Source organism: Pogona vitticeps, chromosome 6 (genome assembly GCF_051106095.1).
Source record: "Pogona vitticeps strain Pit_001003342236 chromosome 6, PviZW2.1, whole genome shotgun sequence".
NCBI classification, from domain to species: Eukaryota; Metazoa; Chordata; class Lepidosauria; order Squamata; family Agamidae; genus Pogona; species Pogona vitticeps.
Window position 1 is genome coordinate 84326031 of NC_135788.1, and position 18797 is coordinate 84344827.

Sequence of the window (18797 nt, forward strand, 5' to 3'; positions counted from 1 at the left end):
GATAAAATGTTACAATAGGCCATCACAACAAAATTATGGAATCCTCATACCTAAGCTCTCATTTCCAACCAACATCATAGTTTCAGACACGGAAACATTTATTATACTCCTTTCATGTTGCCAAATGACCTTTCCAGGAGCTCTTACTGCAGCCTCTGATATAATATCCTGGTTTTGAAAAACATGAACTGCTCATAAATTTCTTTTCCCCTCAGGGTGCAACTAAGCATGATGAAAGAGATTTATGATCAGCATTTCACATGGTGTTGTTTTTAATTAATATTGGCCACTAGAACTCCCACATTAGATCCAGATCAAAGTGGGGGCAGAGGCCATCCTTCTCCCATGCATCATTTTCTTCATTAAAATCATGTACACATACCAGCACTGTTTTTTTACCACATGGAGCAAATAACGAGTATTTGCAGCACAATGGGGTTTTTACTCAGTAATTAATGTGGAGGGAGAGCCCCTTCCATAGCATCACATTTCCAATCTACCCTTCCCCGCAACATCTGCCATTTATTTCTTTTTAATCCAGGAAACATAATGTCTTGTTTACTCTCCTACTGCCATTAAATACACTGCAGTGACACAAGTAGCCTTATGTGTGATCCACTGACCTCTAATGGCTAGATTGAAAACTGTTTAAAATCATGTCACCTTCAACACCACTCCTTGATACAACAGCCATTCACTTGAAATAAAAGCAGCAAAAGCATGCCTAGATGTACAGGAGTTTATGAATCATCGCATGTCTTATTTTTCACAGAAGTTAGAATGGCGGTGTATCCTTCTGGAACATGCCTTACAGAGAGTGACCTGGTATAAATGGTGACATAGCTCCTGCACCTTTTATAGTTGTTTTTAAAAATTCATTTTAGCAGAGGTAGATGTCCTATTTTACATATGGCCACTGTGGTCCTGCACTGCTTGGATTTTTACCATTTTTATTGCATTGGGGGTGGGAAATGTCAGAATGTGTCTTCCAAAAATCAGCTTCCTGTGTCACACACTCACCCCAATCTACGGTGTTAAAGGTGGCCACACTGAGGGAAGGCGGAAAGGTAAGACTGGGGAGTCAGGCTTTCTTGCTAATAGCCCACACTTTGTGGGATAAATTACCAGTTGAGGTGTGTCAGGCTCTATTCCTCCCAATATTCAAGAAATTACTCAAGATAGAGTTATATAACACAGATTTTAGGGACACCTTAAAAAGGTAAAGGTTCCCCTTGACAATTTTTGTCCAGTCGTGTTCGACTCTAGGGGGCGGTGCTCATCCCCGTTTCCAAGCCATAGAGCCAGCGTTTTGTCCAAAGACAATCTTCCGTGGTCACGTGGCCAGTGCGATTTAGACACGGAACGCTGTTACCTTCCCACCGAGGTGGTCCCTATTTATCTACTTGCATTTGCATGCTTTCGAATGACACCTTACCCTCAAATTATTTTTAACATTTGAACCTCATGTTTTGGTCGACCACTGCCCTTGAGTCAGTTATATTGCCATTTTTATTATGTCCTTATATTTTTATGGGAAAGACGTGGGTGGGGAGTGTGAAATTTTGCTTTTTTGTACACTGCCCAGAGTAGTATGAATACACTAACTAGGTGGTATTAAAACAAAATACCGTATTTTTCCATGTATAATGCACCCCAACGTATAAAATGCCCCCTTTTCTAACCCAGAATTTCTTTCTTTGCAAGAAAGTGGAGGGAGAGAACAAGAATCATCAAAGTGATTCATCAAAGCGATTCCTGCTTTCCCCCTCCACTTTCTTCTGAAGAAAGTGGAGGGGGAAAGCACTTTCCTCACTAGAAAGCACTTTCTTGCAAGGAAAGTGGAGGGGGAAAGCAGGAATTATCAAAGCGATTTGATTCCTGCTTTCCCCCTCCACTTTCTAGTGAGTAAAGTGCTTTCCCCCTCCACTTTCTTTGCCAAAAGTGGAGGGGGAAAGCAGGAATCAAAGCACTTTGATCCCTTCCTCCTCCTTACTTCGGTGTATAAGAAACCCTAAATTTTTTATCTAAATATTTTAAAGAAAAGTATCTTCTTATACACGGGGAAATATGGTAAATAAAATGTGCAGCCCTCCAGCTGTTACTGGGCTGTAGTGCTTCTCAGACCTATCCAACATAGACAATGGTGAAGAATCATGGGAACTGCAATACAGTAACAGCTGTATGTATCTTGTGACCAGAGCTTTCCATGTACTACACTGCCCTGCTCTACTCACTGTGAAACCTTTGCTCTTGTTGAATTTGCTGGTGGGGAGGGATAGCAAGGAAGCAAGGGAATGGAGCTGAAAACCTAATCAAATAGGTGGGCTCATCATATAAAGTCTATGTGATTACCTTTCCATAGTCAATGGCTACTCCATCAAACTCAGTGGCAGTCACAGATTTCCGCTGGAGTGCGAGACGCTGCAGGGGTGGGAGACTAAACTTGAAGTTCTTATATTGACCTTGTTAAAAAAAAAAGGAAAAAAGGAAAAACACAAAACAAAAACACATAAAAGCCTTAAATGTAACCTATCTGAAACATGCATCAGGCAAGGGGCAGTGGGTGGTAGGAAGGAGAGGACAGCAGAGGTAAGGAAGGATCAAAGGATGAAAGGCACCAATACAGACTACTATACTAGGCATAGACGCATTGTGTTCTACCAACTGGTGCTGTCAAGTCTGGAGACATCTTCAGAAGGAATTGCTTCCGGAGGCTCACACCTCCTCAGGTGAAAGGACCCCTGCATTAAGGGCTTTATCTTGATGGGCAACAACACAGATTTTAGAAGGGAAACACTTTGGATCACTGAGAATTTTCAAAAAAAAAAAAAAAAGCAACCATTTCTATCAAGTCTCATGCCAACTGAGCACTCCTGCCCTAAAGCTATTTCACTGGATGGCCAAGGAAACTGAATTCAGCTATGCCATAATAAACATGGTTAGAAATGGAAGTTTTTTTTAAAAAAATCTTTTGTCGTTCCGGAATAGAGGATCAATCCTTTGCTTGCCAAGAATAACCTTACAAATATAAGCTTATATATGTCATAGAATAATTATAGAATCATGGAATAATTGAGTTGGAAGGGTTCTATAAGGCCATCGTGTTCAACCCCTGCTCAATGCAGGAATCCAAATCAAAGTAGATCTGACAGATGGTTGTCCAATTTTCTTTTGACTGTCTCCAGTGCCAGAGCGCTCACCACCTCCCAAGGTAATTGATTCTATTGTCATACTGCTCTAAAAGTTAAGAAGTTTTTCCTTATATCCAGCCTAAATCCTGTCTTCCTGTAAATTGAGCCCATTATTATGTGTCCTGCACTCTGGGATGATCGAGAACAGATCCTGCCCTTAACCTATATCACTATCTTTCAAGTCTTTGAAAAGGGCTATCCTATCACCCCTCAGGCTTCTTTTCTCAAGGACAAACATGTCCAGTTCTTTCAGCCTTTCCTCACAGGGCTTCGTTTTCAGTCCCCTGATCATCCTTGTTGCCCTCCTCTGAACTTTGTTCAGTTTGTTGGCACGCAAAACTTGAGTCCAGTCCTAACCTGTGTCAAATAGAAAGGGACCAGTACATCAAGGGATCTGGAGGCTATATTTCTGTTAATGCAGCCTAAAACAACATTTGCCTTTTTTTTTGTAGCTGTATTCAACTTTTGGCTCATATTTAGCTTGTGATCTACAACAATTCCAAGATCCTTCTCACTTGTAGTATTACTGAGCCAAGCATTCCCCCATTTTGTAACTGTGCATTTGGTTCCCCCCCCCCCCCCAGGTGTAGTACTTCGCACTTATTCCTGTTGAATTTCATTCTGTCACTTTCAACCCAGTACTATATAATTTGCATCCAAATGCCCACTTGATTTTATTGTTTGCAGCAGGAATACTATAACTGCTTCATATATGGAATAGGATATCTAAGTTGCAGTTCTGGCTTGAGATGCTTTCAAGTAATCCCTCCCCCCCCCCCCGCCTTGACAATCATTGTGTTTTTGTGATTATCTATCCCACACAGATGCTGGCTTGCCAGATGGGTACAAGGTAGACCAAGCTCTAATGGCATAAATGGTATGTTTATAGTAGACTGGCAAAGACAGGCATCCAATTGTTTAATGATAGCAACACAGGGCCCTCTTACCCCAAATTTGTTAGAACCCCTGACTTGTCTAAACAAGGATACGGGCCATCACAATGTGTGGCTCATGGAATGTAACTGGAATTGGAACTAACCATAACCCATCATTTTGCAGCTGTGAATCCCACTGGTATTTTGCACCTGGCTTCAGTTAGTATATCTGAGGTCCTTATAAAAAAGCAAATTATGTGCCACATAACACTAGTCATACTGGCTAGAGAACTGCGGAAGGTGTAGTCTACAGTCTACAACTGTAACTTTTCCACATTCTGCTAATCTAGATATGAACTGTGCCGGCACCTTTATAAATATAGTTAGTCTGGGGATACTAGAAGGATGGAAGAGGAGGATATGTGGATGTCTTGCAACACTGACATACCTCTGTAGCTTTAATATTGTAATACCTGTGTGATGATACAGTTTCTTCTTCTGACTACTAGATGAATACGGACAACCAACTTAGGCAATGATAAGGATTTCTAATGCACAGTTGGTTAGTAATCTCTGAATGAAAATGTGAGGTGGTTTTAGTTCTTGCATGCATTTTAATGGATGGAAAATACAAGGTCCTAATCAAGTGGTAAGACTTCTTTAAATTTCTCCAAGTGGTTTGTTGGGTTGGTTATCTCTGTGACAGTAACCTATTGCAGGTCAGTGAGGAAGGTACTTCCATAATCTATACAGAGTCTAGCAGCTATAGTTGTCTTTTGAGGAACAGTTTGCCTTCCTTGTTTTTCCTCAGATTTTAAATTCCAAATACAATCCAGATTGACACCACAGAGTGAGGAACTGGGGTTTAACCTGAACTATATGCTGCACACCCAAGTGCTAAATGCTGGCAACAGCACCTTTAGAAGCACATGACAATTTTGGAGTGAGGATTTTGTGATAAAAATGGCGCCGACATATGTATCTGGACTAAGCCTTCCCTGTGCATGCTTTTTGCTGAGAAAGTTCCAGAGCATGGCTAAGGTAACTCTGCTCAAGCTCTGTTTAATTCTACGTAAGATACTACAAACATAGTAAAAACACCTTCTGACTATTTGACGTGAAGGAAGATTAAGACATTATCATAATGTCCTATTGTCTTATTTCATTGTTTTACAACATCTGCTGGACCCTAAACTAGAGAGGTCAGTAGTAATCATGTACTTTTATGTGAGTACTATGTTTCTCACCTTTCCTTGACATTTAACTATAATAGAACAGGTATAGTGGTATCTTCTACTTAACCAAGCAATATATTTCTAGACTTAGAAAGTTGTTCCTTTTAAGATAAAGATTTTGATCAAATACAGGCAATACAAAGAAATAATAAAGATGTGTTAGCACAAAGAAAGATTGAAACATGAATGATACCACAACGTCAAGGGCACCTTCAAGGAGAATTTTTAAAAATTCAAGTATGATCTAAGAAGATTATTCTGAAATGATGTCCATAAAAGAATTCTATACATAATGATTTCTACTATTTACAAAAAGAAAAAGAAAACAAATGCTATACTGCAGATGGTTTGTGGAAGAGGCAGGATGTAGGGGTAATTTTTCTGTCAGCCTTGCTGATACTGATGTTCTATGGAATACAATGAAGAATCTTGTGATATCCTAAAAACTAACAAATTTTATGGATTTTGTATAGGCTTTTTTAGGATTGCTGTTCATTTCTTCAGATGCAGGGTTAGAGTCCACAAAAGCTTATGCTAAATAAAACTTGTTAGTTTCGAAGATGCTACAAAAGTGTTATATTTCCCACAACATATGAACACAGTCACCCTCTTCAAAATTTCTGTAGAATAGTATCTGGATTGTTTCAGGGACGTGGTGGCACTGCAGGTTAAACCACAGAAGCCTCTGAGCTGCAAGGTCAGAAGACCAGCAGTCTTAAGATCAAATCCACGCGATGGAGTGAGCTCCCGTTGCTTGTCCCAGCTCCTGCCAATCTAGCAGTTCGAAAGCATGCAAATGCAAGAAGATAAATAGGTACCACCACGGTGGGAATGTAACAGCGTTCCATGTCTAGTTGCACTGGCCACGTGACCATGGAAACTGTCTATGGACAAACACTGGCTCTACGGTTTGGAAACTGGGATGAGCACCGCCCCCTAGAGTCAGACACGACTGGACTAAATGTCAAGGGGAACAAAGGCTAGTTTTACCAATTGTAGTGGGATTACAACCAACTTTGCGAAATATTTATGCTGAGCTACCAACAAAATACAAATCAAATCATGGGCCCCAAATGACAATGACTTTGACCCATTTTTGCAGAAGAACTCAAAGTCTTGATTGCCTTTAAGACTGGAAACAACTAGTAAAAATTATGGCAGTTGCCCAGCTATGAGAACTCTGAAAATATACAAACAAATGCCTATCTGACTGCCAAATCACTACTAAACCCTTCAACTATTGAAGGTATGTTAGAACTGACCGTCTCAGAACATCAGTGGGAAACATGGCTAGATCTGCTGGTGAAATCACAAAGATACTCCATGCCTTTCTTTTCTGTACACTTCTACTTAATTTCTTCCAGATGTGTGTGGTTTTTTAAAATTGCTCCATCAAATAGCTCCTCTTCCCAGAGAATGGCAATTTAAGGTGCAACTAGATAGGGAGGTTGCTCTGGACTGATTCTGGTCAATTTCCTATGGCTGTTAAATTGCTGCTGTCATTCACAAGGAATCTTTTTAATGACTGTGGGCAAGAATGCACACCACACCTCAAATCACTACCCTTCTTATTAGGATGATAGGTTGGCCACCATCCTTGGTCACTAATACTGCCTTCTTCACCACCTCTTTCTTTTAAAAAAAAGTGGTGTTGGGAGTGATTTAATGCTAAACTGATATAATAACTTGTGAATTTGCTGTGTTATCTTACATAATGCTAAGTTTGTCAAAAATAATTTTTAAAAAGTTTAAAAATTGTTCAGAAAAAAGAGGAGTTTGGAATACTGTATCCCATTTAGGAAATCGTTGTTAATGTCACCCTAGAAGATACCACTTTGGGCTCATACAGGCAATCAAACATGCCTGAAACAAACAAACAAACAAACAAAACAAAGGAGAGGTGTCAGTGGACTACTGCAAACAACAACAACTACTAACCACTGTCAGCTGAACAAAAAGCTACAAATGTCCATGAAAAAAGACTGGGCTTACTTAATCAGCTATGTCACATTGTCAACAGAAAATGTCTAAATTGTGCCAATTCCAGCACAAATCATGAGATAAACACCAGTCGAAACTTTACTGTGCCCTCCCCACTTCTTATTTGAAAAATGCTAATTCATCATAGTTGTCTCTCTATTATTGTTATGAGGAGTAATTATGTCAGGCAATGTGCTTGAGGATGGGCAAATTAACTGAGCTTTCTCTTCTCTAAAATACTTTGTGATAAAATAAAGCTTCTATTATTTGCTCTTTATAGTAGTTCACAAGCTCATTTCCCCATCTGAAGAAGAAACAGCATACCTCTGGGAATGAATTTTGCATTTCCAGCTATATCAAGCACACATGCACATGTAAATGAGGACATGGATAAAATTAGCCAAGAGATTGCCCAAGGCAGTGCATGGGGAAGTTCACTTAAAGCTAAAAAGGGAAGGAGGCATTCAGAATTGGAGGCTGATTGATCAAATGGAGTGATCCAGAACTCTGAAAGTTAAATTTTAAAAGTAATTTTGTCCTAGTAATTATAGTGTTCAAAAAGTAATTTGGTGGTGTTACTTGCTACATTTTTAAAAAGATCACTGTGTTACTGCTTATTTATTTTTTAAAAGGAAAAAACTGATAGGATAAATATGAAAATAGAATAAAACTTGAAAAGTTCTTATCAAAATGTCTCTGGAAATGTTTGTTCTGCCCTTACTGCTTACCACAAAAGTAATTCATCTTAATTATGTTGCATGTAATTTGTCACTTCCAAGTAGTGCAATTTATTCATATAAAGTTTACAAGGGCCAAGAAGCCAAGTAGACAGTGTTGGGACAGAGAAATAAGTTGAATCAGGAACTGAGATCAGAAATGAAGGGTGGGGAGGAGAAGGAGCAGAGAATGTAGAACAGCCTTCTGTAGCTACAGGAAAGAGTAGATGTTAACAGAATTTTCAAAGAATAGTTTATTGGTGATAATACCAGGATTCTAGAATAATAAATGTCAATGCTACGATGTCTGTGTTATCACCCATTACTGATTTTATCAACTGGCCATTCTGGATCATCTGAAATGTTGCATCTCATTGTCAGTAACAAAAGTGTTTTGCATTTCATTGCAAATTGAACTCTTCTTGCCTATTTATACATGTGTGGGTGTGTTTATAAGTAACAAGAGAGGATAATACTTCACACATCCCCTCCATGAAAGCATATGTTCTCATAAACGTGCTAGTCTTGAGGTGATAGGTGTTTTTCTGTTATAGATGCAAGACTAATCTGCATATTGCTTTAAATATTTAGCTTGTATCCCTCCCGTGTTTACACAAATGAAAGTACAGGAGCCTAATATGAATCAGGAGGACAATGTGAGGGTGGGAAACTAATTCTACCCCCACCACAACTATATTCCGAATTCACATTGGACCCTCCATGTCTTCAGTTTGCATTACCAAAAATTATCCAGTGAAATAAAGCTCTTGTGTTCACAAAATACCTTCAAAAGTTACTTTTCCCCCCTAATTCCAAACACAGAGCAAAACCAACATGTCTTAGATACTGTCAAAGGTGTTATTCTATAAAACCTTAAAAATTAACACACTTATTATAACAAGAGCTTTTGTGGATTATCACAAAATAGCATTTTTGTTCATGCCTATTTCATCAAATGGAGCAAATGTTATCCAGAATTACAGTACACTTTAGGGGAGAAGGTTGTTGATAGTGAGGTCAGAGGGCTATCAAACACAGAAAGCAATGACAGTGATACTTACATACTTAACATTAAATATTCAGAAAACTGTTGCTGATAAGTGCCTGGCCCTAGCTAAGTCAATGAGTACAACTGGTAAGAACTCTTGCACTAATAAAAAAAAACCCACTGGTATTCTTTAATTATTTGTATCTCAGCAGTCCCTTCCTCTCATTTGCCTTTGAAGTTTCTTTGCTCTACAGAAGTTAATTTAAGGTCAGTGACAGAGTGTCCTGGAAGAAGAAAGTCTTCTTCCATGGGCCTAGGCAACCATTGTTCTGAACCCAATATTATGGGACGAGATGATCTCCTATCTGACCATGAGCCATCCCATCCATTGGTTTCTGAATACTGCTTCCAACGACATAGGCAACAATCCATGACAGCTCAAGCAACATTGTACATTAACCTTTAAGGTGCCACAAAATACTTAATCATCTGTTAACATACCTTCATTCTGTCCTGTGTCTAGCAGAAGAAATATATTGACTATGCCAAGTTACTATAAATCTGATTTGCTAAATTATCTGGGGCAGGAATGCACATCACCTAGATGTCTAGGAGCTGATTCTTGCTGTCAAGTCAACTGCCACACTGGCCCAATCACCAAATTCAGTGGCTTTCCTTCCACATGTCCATACTTTGCAAGATAGTTATGGCACCGAACAAGCAAGAAGACAGCAGTACCTGAGAGCATGGTGTATAGTAGGAACTGGCATTGATTTTGGGATGTTTCAGTGTTGTGGGCTCAGTTACAAATACCTCTTTCATTTCACACTTATGTTTGTGCAACACTGACTGCTTTGTAAACACTGATTCATTAATTTCATATTGTTTTGTAAACAATGATTCGATACAACAGTTACACTGCTAACAATGCTTTATGGAAAGACTTGTAATCCTTTTCTATAGACATTCCTTTTCTATGCAAACCATTAAAGAACTACAGAACGAAATCATACAGTACATTTGTTTTTCTGTACTTTGGTTGTCTTATTAATCCATATACTGGGGTGTTAGTAATAAATGTGTGCTCTTGTTTTATTGTCACACTAGACACTGAGGGTCATACATATTCCTTGAGATTAATCAGTTAGCCTGTCTTTCTTCACACAACACAGTTTCTTCACAGGCGTATACCTTGGCAATCAGACTTGCAAATTAAGCCTGTTTCCTTCCAATGGCCAATAACAAACCAGAGTACACTAAATGCAAGCTATGGAAATGACGAAAACCATATGCTATGACAGACAGATAGTTTTCACCCTTTGAGGGAGACCTTTTCTAAATATGTGATACACATGTGATCTTGTCAGAAATGTAGGTAAATGGCAATATTACAAGAAAAATACCCTATTTAAAGCATTTGCCATTGTTGCTTGGATTTTTGATACAAGTTGGCAGGATGAGGAGTTGCTGCCTTGTAGTGGGCCAAAAGAGGCAGGAATAGAGATTAGGGGAGAAAGAGAATGAGGGAGAAAAGGTTGGAAATTACTGTGTATGACTACATCTAGTCTCTCTGGACATTTTAAAGGGTGTGTAATGAATGAATATAATGAATGAATTGCTTACTGTGGGATTGAGTAGTGAAACAGACAAAAGGAACATGGGAAACTGTGTGCATGATGTGCGTATGTGTGTAAGACACAGCAAGAGAGAATGGTGTTGATGATATTTTAATAAAACACAAAACGAAGCATTCTGTACATTTTCTCTCTGTCTTTCTATGAATCACCATCATTCTACACTATTTCTTGAAAAAGGCAATATGATAGGGAGAGACACACACAGACAGAGAGAGATGGGTGGTTCTGGCTCTGTCCATTTCTGACTCCAGCCCTGCACGCCCCCAGCACGTGCCCTGCAAACGATAGTGCTAAGAAAATGCAGCTGCTGGTGTTGATGGGGTTTTCTATCCCTGATTTAACATTAAGTTTTTAAAGAGGAGAGAGTACAATTTCTCACTTTTGGGAAGAGCAGGTTATATTTTAATGTCTGCTGTATGCTAGGTAAACATAAGCTAAAATAAACAGGGCTAGAGAATATGCTATCTACAAGTATCAACATGCATCATGAACAGTATGAACTACTGTGAATTTATAATACAACCCTATTAAAAATATATATCAGATCACAAATAATTCACTTTCTAACCCCTGTACAGTATCCTGAACTCTCATAATAAGTATCCTGAGCCCCAATAACCAAACGTGACCCACTCAGCTTCGTTTTAAATTCTCTTTTTCCCTACTGAAAATTAGACCATCTGACATAATAACTAGAGAAACTGTGTGGTGGGAGAGGGGCACATAGAAGCAGACAGAAGCACCACAGGGTGTGGTAGCCCTATGAGAAAATGGTTCCAGCCACTTCAATCCACCACCACACTTGTCCACCCTTGTTAAACAGTAATTTGGTATGTAAGCCCACTGAATGTGCCCAGTTCACATTGGCTTGTTTTGCCCCCCCCGCCTCAGATTTTTGAGGTCTGAAGGAGTGCCCTGTCAGAGACACATCGAAATCTTGGATTACTCCATTTATTACTATGTACAATGTTGAATCCAGTATTTTGAGGATATTTTAAATACCTTCTCATGGAATGGTCATTTATACTCATTTTTATTGCCATTTGTTTCCTCCTCCATTCCAGCCACCCTACTTTATCTCCCTTCCTACCCAATTGTCAGTTTTTCTCTCTGTCAGCCAGTGTTCCATGCCACTGACTGTTTGGAAAGTATTTCCACCCTCAGAGTTTTCTTAAAGTTTTTCTTTCTTTCTTTTTTGTTTTTGCAGATCTGTTGATCTCCAAACCAACTCTACTGGTATTTCTCACTTGCAGATGGATGATGCAGTCCTGATTCCAGTTTTTTGGGCTCGGGAATACTTAAATCGGTATTAGGATAGCAATGGCAATAATAATATAGTGCCCAGAATCCTGTTGTTAGTGTACATGGCATGACTACAATGGCATCAATCACAGCAGTTAATTGCAGCTATTTAAGAAGTCCAACTTACACAGTATTCCCTTGTGTGTGCCAAATCATGCATTACAAGGAATACAAGAAGCAATGGCATACTAATACTGTACTAATGGCAGCTCACCAATGATTCACACTGTTGCATTTATGTCATTGTACATTAGCTATAATATTTGGCTAGTAATTCATAAACAGAAAAAGCAACTGTTCTTTCTCTATTTCAACTGTCCATCAAGCTGGCCTGTTTCTTGAATTCTCTTAATCATCACACAGGTTGAAGTATTAGCATATAGAGTGTCTTTCAGCATAATTAAAGACTGCAAACTTAATGCTAAATTGAAACAATTTTTACATTGTCCCTGAATCTTGGGGTACATTCATATTAGAAACTGAGACCAGTTTTATACTTGTTGCCATGTCCCTCCATGGTAACCTTAGAAATTGATTTTTAAAAGGTGTGGAAAGTTCTGTTAAGTAATTCCCAGTTCATTCACAGAGGTATAATCACTTTCCATCTCCAGATGCCCTTGAGATGTCCAACTCCAGACCCATACTCAATATCTGGAGTCAATATTAGTCTTGGCACAAGCTCAGAGCAATGGCTCTTCTCACTAGATCACTTCATCTCCCTTACCTCCACTATTACTTCCTGTTCCTCCAGTTGTCCATGGCATGTATAAAAAAACTACATACCTAAACACAAAGTGAATGAGGAAGATATTATGAGCCTCTGAAGTTTATGTGATCAATTTGGGAATTAGGGGATTATCAACAACACTCATAGATCCAGGAGCTTGGTAACAGAATTCTGACTAGAAATATTTTTATATAATCCATAGCTAAGGAAAGGGATAGTCAGATCAAAGTGTTGTAATGTTCATGGTAAGATCGTTCTTCATGTCTTCATGTTCCTTCTTTCATCTTTAGGAGGACATGGATTCCTTCTTGTCTCCATTCACAAGGAAGCATTTCCCTCTGATTAAGGTTTTTCAGAGTGTCTATTGCTTATTGTTCTGGGGTCCTGAAGATCTTCTGTTGCAAAAACCTTCTTCCATAGGTGCTGATGGGGCCGTTCTCTCTCTCAGCAACACATTGCTTCATCATATAACGTGAAACTCCAGCCCATACTATTAACTACACATATTCCAAGTTCCAGAGAAAATCCAGTTACCATTTGCTAGGCAGCCCCTTACCTTGCTAGCATACATTCCCCACTGCCACCACTGCCAACATGCTTTTGCGCTTGGTTCACAATTCTGTGCTCTGTCAGGGATCTTACCTGATCGCCATCCATGGGAAAGACGCTGGTGTAATGTCTGTCGGGCACTTTTAGCAATGAGAGCTGCTAGATCCTCAAAGTTCAAGATGAACATAATGACGACTCCTTCCTCATTCTTTACTGGAACAACATCCACCAAGCACCGGATACAGCTTGCTGCCATGAAAGAGACATAAGCATGAAGAGTGAGGAGTGAAATGAGTTAATTCAGCAGTAAGTAAAAACGTGTGGCCTCACACATTCCTCCTGGGAATGTACCCAGTTTGAAATCAATTTCCAACATATTGCTCCGTGAACATATTATATGATCATTTTAAATGGGAAAAGGATAACTGAATGGGATAGGAATATGATTTTCATCAGCTACTAGCTATTTTTCCTTGAGTATATTTTAGTGAAGGAAAGGGGTACTGCATTATATTCTGGAAAATACAAGCTTATTTAAGACAGCTGATACACTTCTGCACATAATGGACAGTTAACAATATACAGTACTTTATTATTTTGTCTGAGTTAATGTAATGTTTGTGCCTATATGACCTTGATTGCCATTACAAGCGTTCAGGGTATAATATAGTTACTTTCTACTCTTAATATCCCTAAACACCTAGAGTATCTGATTTTGCTAAGACAACTAGCTAAGTTAAAAATAACAATGGGGCGTAAGCAAAATACTGTGCATCGTTCCAAAATATTTCAGACTTTATTTAGCACTATCAACAACTTATGTTACTGATTATTATTAGGCATTATTTCATGAATTAAAGTAAAAACAATTACCTTATTCATGATTATTAATGTCAACCTACCAGAGCTGATATGGGTAGTGCATGTGAGGCTGTGGGAGGAGGAAATATGCTGAGAGGCAAAATCTATTCCACCTGTGGTTTCTGTTTTTCCAGAATGAGGACAAATGAAGTTCTATGATATTCCCTTGGGGAATCCAAGTTTCCATTGCTGCCATCACCATCTTTTGAGTTCTTAAAGTGCACTGCTCACATAGATGATTTAATTTTGATCTTTACAATCTTTACAACAACTCTGTAATTTAATAATTGCTATACCCACTGAGTGAGAGACAGAGCAAGAATAGCCTACCAAGGCTACGCAGTTAATTTCTGGAAGTGATAGGATATGAACTGCATGGTCCCAGACCAGCACCAGAAGGAAGGACTGGCAAACCAGTTCGTTCTCTCTCTCTCTCTCTCTCTCTCTCTCACACACACACACACACACACACACACACACACACACACACACACACTATATACCTCTTCAGAGGACTGGAGTAGGAACTCTGTCCATGCTTTGTTGCTGTTTGTTGGATAGTTGAGTACAGTGGTGCCCCGCATAACGATGATAATCCGTTCCAAAAAAATCGTCGCTATACGGATTCGTTGCTATGCGGGGCAAAAACGCCCATAGGAACGCATTAAAACACGTTTAATGCGTTCCTATGGCAAAAAACTCGCCATTATGCGAAGATCCTCCATGCGGCCGCCATTTTCACTGCCCGGTAACCAAGGAAAGGGCGTGAAAACACAGCGGGCGGCCATTTTTTTAACCTGCCGGCCATTTTGGAACCGCCAATCAGCTGTTAGAAAAAACATCGCAATGCGAAAATCGGTAAGCAAAACGCTTACTGATCATCACAATGCAATGTTTTGTCATTAAAAACATAGTTATGCGATTGCTTTTGCAATCACAAAAAACACATCGCTATGCGGATTCGTTGTTAAACGAATCGCTCATTATGCGGGGCACCACTGTATTTATAGCTGTGGGAACAGCTTTTGTCCTTTTCAGAGGATAGGGTGATCAGCGTGTTTTGTTGTGGATGTATTGTTGTGATAAGTGGGAGAGATTATCTGTCACATCAAAGGGGTCACGGACCACATCGGAAAACTTTTGAGAAAACACAGCCTACAAACAGTATTCAGACCCACCACAAAAATACAACAAATGTTACGGTCAGCAAAGGAAAAAAAGGACCCCCTCACCACTGCAGGAGTATACCAGATACCTTGCAGTTGTGGACAGGTATATATTGGAACCACAAAATGCAGCATTCACACCAGAATCAAAGAACATGAGAGACACTGCAGACTATCCGGCGGGCCAGATAGGCGGGGTATAAATTAAATAATTAAATAATTAAATAATTAAATAATTAAATGATTAAATGATTGATTGATTGATTGATTGATTGATTGATTGATTGATTAATTAAATAAATAAATAAATAAATAAATAAATAAATAAATAAATAAATAAATAAATAAATAAATAAATAAATAAATAAATAAATAAATAAATAAATAAACAACCGGAAAAATCAGCAGTAGCTGAACTTGCCCTAAGACAAGCTGGACATGAAATTCTATTTCAAAATACTGAAGTACTGGACAACACCAGCAATCTGTATGTTAGACTGCACAGGGAAGCCATTGAAATCCATAAACATCAGGATAGCTTCAACAAAAAAGAAGAAATCTGAAACTGAACAAGGCCTGGCTTCCAGCACTGGAAAATACAGCCTGCAGAAGGTCAATGAACTCTACCAGCCACAAGGACCAGGGATCATTGCACAAAAAATACCAGCTAAAGACACCCATCAACCACAGTGGCAGATAATCTGTCCCATTTATCACAACAATACATCCACAACAAAAACACGCTGATCACCCTATCTCCTGAAAAGGACAAATGCTGCTCCCACAGCTATAAATACTGAACTATCCAACAAACCAGGCTCCAGTACTTTGGCCATCTGATGAGAAGAAAAGACTCCTTGGAAAAGACCTTGATGTTAGGAAAGTGTGAAGGCAAGAGGAGAAGGGGACGACCGAGGATGAGATGGCTGGACAGTGTCATCGAAGCATCCAAGATGAATTTGACACAACTACAGGAAGCAGTGGAAGATAGGAGGGCCTGGCGTGCTCTGGTCCATGGGGTCACGAAGAGTTGGACACGACTAAACGACTAAACGACGAATCCAACAAACAGCAACAGTGCATGGACAGAGTTCCTACTCCAGTCTTCTGAACATGCTGGCCACAGAGACTGGCGAAACGTCAAGAACAACCTTCAAAACATGGCCAAAGAGCCCGAAAAACCCACAACAATCCCCGCCATGAAAGCCTTCGAGAATACATTAATTCCAGTACTGTACTTTGTTAATTTCTTTGAAAACCAGCTCCAGAAATTTCATTAAATTTTTACATTCCCACCACATATGAAAGTAAGTGCCTACACAAATACTGTATCACATCTCCGAAATAAATCTGCAAATTTGCCATTCTTACAATTTAGTTTTACTGGTGTTAAATATCCTTTCAAACTAGTTTACAGTAATTTTCTTTTATTCTTATATTTTATTCTTCATTTTAATATTCTTTCATACCAAATATTTTCCCATACTTCGATACTTATTTTGCTTCCCAAATCAATTTCCCATGAAGCCTAAAGCCCATCACATCAGTCTTCCACTTCTATTAGCAACATATAAATTTTTCTTATCAACCTTCTTATTAATTTACCAGCTTGTTTTTCCTTTAATACACCCATTTCTTCAAATTACATAAAATCCCTACATTGCCCATTTTTCCCATCCATTCTTTAGTCCTCTCTTCCAGCTGGATCAGATTCAGCCAAAATAATTTTTTCTCTTCCAATACTAATCATTTGCTCTTTGTCCCTCATCTTCTCCATTCCATCCTTTAATCTATTCTTGTTTTTAGTTTAATATTTTCCCCAAGCTCCCTTCTGAGTACTTTATATCCCAAGAATCTTGGAGGTGGTTCTTTTGTTGCCATGAATTGGGATAACATTGATGGCACATTATTATTATTATTATTATTATTATTATTATTATTATTATTATTATTATTATTATTATTATTATTATTATTATTATTATTATTATTATTATTATTATTATTATTATTATTATTATTATTATTATTATTATTATTATTAAGACCTGAAGTTAATTTCTAACATAGTTTGAGCCATGGTACAATACTCTCTCTCCTAGAAGGCTGCCAAGCAGAAGATGGTTCAAATGCTCCAAAGCAGTGGTCCCCAACCTTGGGCCTCCAGATGTTCTTGGACTTCAACTCCCAGAAATCCTGGCCAGCAGAGGTAGTGGTGAAGGCTTCTGGGAGTTGTAGTCCAAGAGCATCTGGAGGCCCAAAGTTGGGGACCATTGCTCCAAAGAACAGGGCTAGACCCAAAGGATGGAAATCGCAAGGAATATATCAGAGATCTCCTACCAAGCCTCCTCAGACTGAAGAAGCTGCTTGGATGAGTAGCGAAACAATTCAACCTAACAAGAAGTCCAGTAGCCATGATGATAATGTGACCTGGACGACTGAGAATCTTCACAGACCTTTTCATTTGTCCTTTGTCAAACTTCCTATGTGTCACCTATAAGAGCTACTGTGGTATAATGTACATAATGTTGGAATACAACTTAGGAGATCTGCATAAAAATTGCGCTTGGCCAAAAGCACTCATTTGGGTGACCTTGCACCAGTCAGGTTCTCTGATCCTGATGTACATGCCTCACATTATAGTTGTGAGGATTAAATGGAAAGGAGGAGAGTTGCGTAAGCTTCCTTGACCTCTTTGGGGGAAATGTAGGATATAAATTTAATAAACACATGAAAATATTTGATTTATCTATTCAGTTAACACTTGCTAGTCATTTGTGCTGCTGTGTCCAGCATCAGGGGTGACAGTTGTATCCTGTGACATATGAGACTAGCATCAAATGTCTCTTTGCAAATAAACTTGCTGGAGAGGAGTTAAAATGCAAATTGCATTGACTGCAGACAGAGGCTGAAAAGTAATGGGATCAGAGCAGGTGTGGAGGTGGGAATTAAATCTACTCTTCTCCTGAGGTGGCTTCTCTCTTCTCGAGGGAGGATTTGCTTTAGGAAAAAGGAAAGCCCTTCCTTCATATTGGCACTAGTGACGTGTGTGGAATTTGGCCCTCAGTCCCAAAGTACATTTCAACAGGCACTTCCCTGGGCTGCCTCTTAGAAGTCTGCAGCACGATACATACTTGATCCTGGAAAGTACAGTATTATCTGTTTACTAGAAAAAGTGAAACCGGAGGGAGGGGGCGAGAGAGAGAGAGAGAGAGAGAGAGAGAGAGAGAGAGAAGACAGAACATTCCCTTTATCTCTTTTACTCGGAGTCCTCACATTTTCTCAGGCCAATCTGGCTTCCTTCTATGAGTGACAATTAGTGTCTGGTTGTGTAAGACACAGATTCCTTATCTCAACTGATTAAGCAACTGCACAGACAGCAGGCTTAACCTATCACCCACCACTCTGTAGCGCTGATTCTATGCTTTCCCTGGCAGTGTTTCCCTCCTCATCCGTTACTTGTGCTACAGGGGGACAGAGGACGAGATTGCTTTTGTCCACACAGTTTTAAAGAGCTCAGGTTCCCATAATCAGAAGCAGATGGCTGGCGTCTCAGAACTCCAAAATCTA

General features: G+C 39.2%; 1 protein-coding gene across 2 annotated transcripts in view; it reads right to left on the bottom strand.

Annotated features, from left to right (window-relative positions):
* KCNH6 (potassium voltage-gated channel subfamily H member 6) overlaps positions 1-18797 on the bottom strand; it is a 158106-nt gene that overhangs the window by 77925 nt on the left and 61384 nt on the right. For both annotated transcript variants that reach the window (XM_073004050.2, XM_073004051.2), the window contains one exon: positions 13294-13449. In XM_073004050.2, the coding sequence (XP_072860151.2) occupies positions 13294-13449 (156 nt within the window). The remainder of the gene's footprint in view (positions 1-13293; positions 13450-18797) is intronic.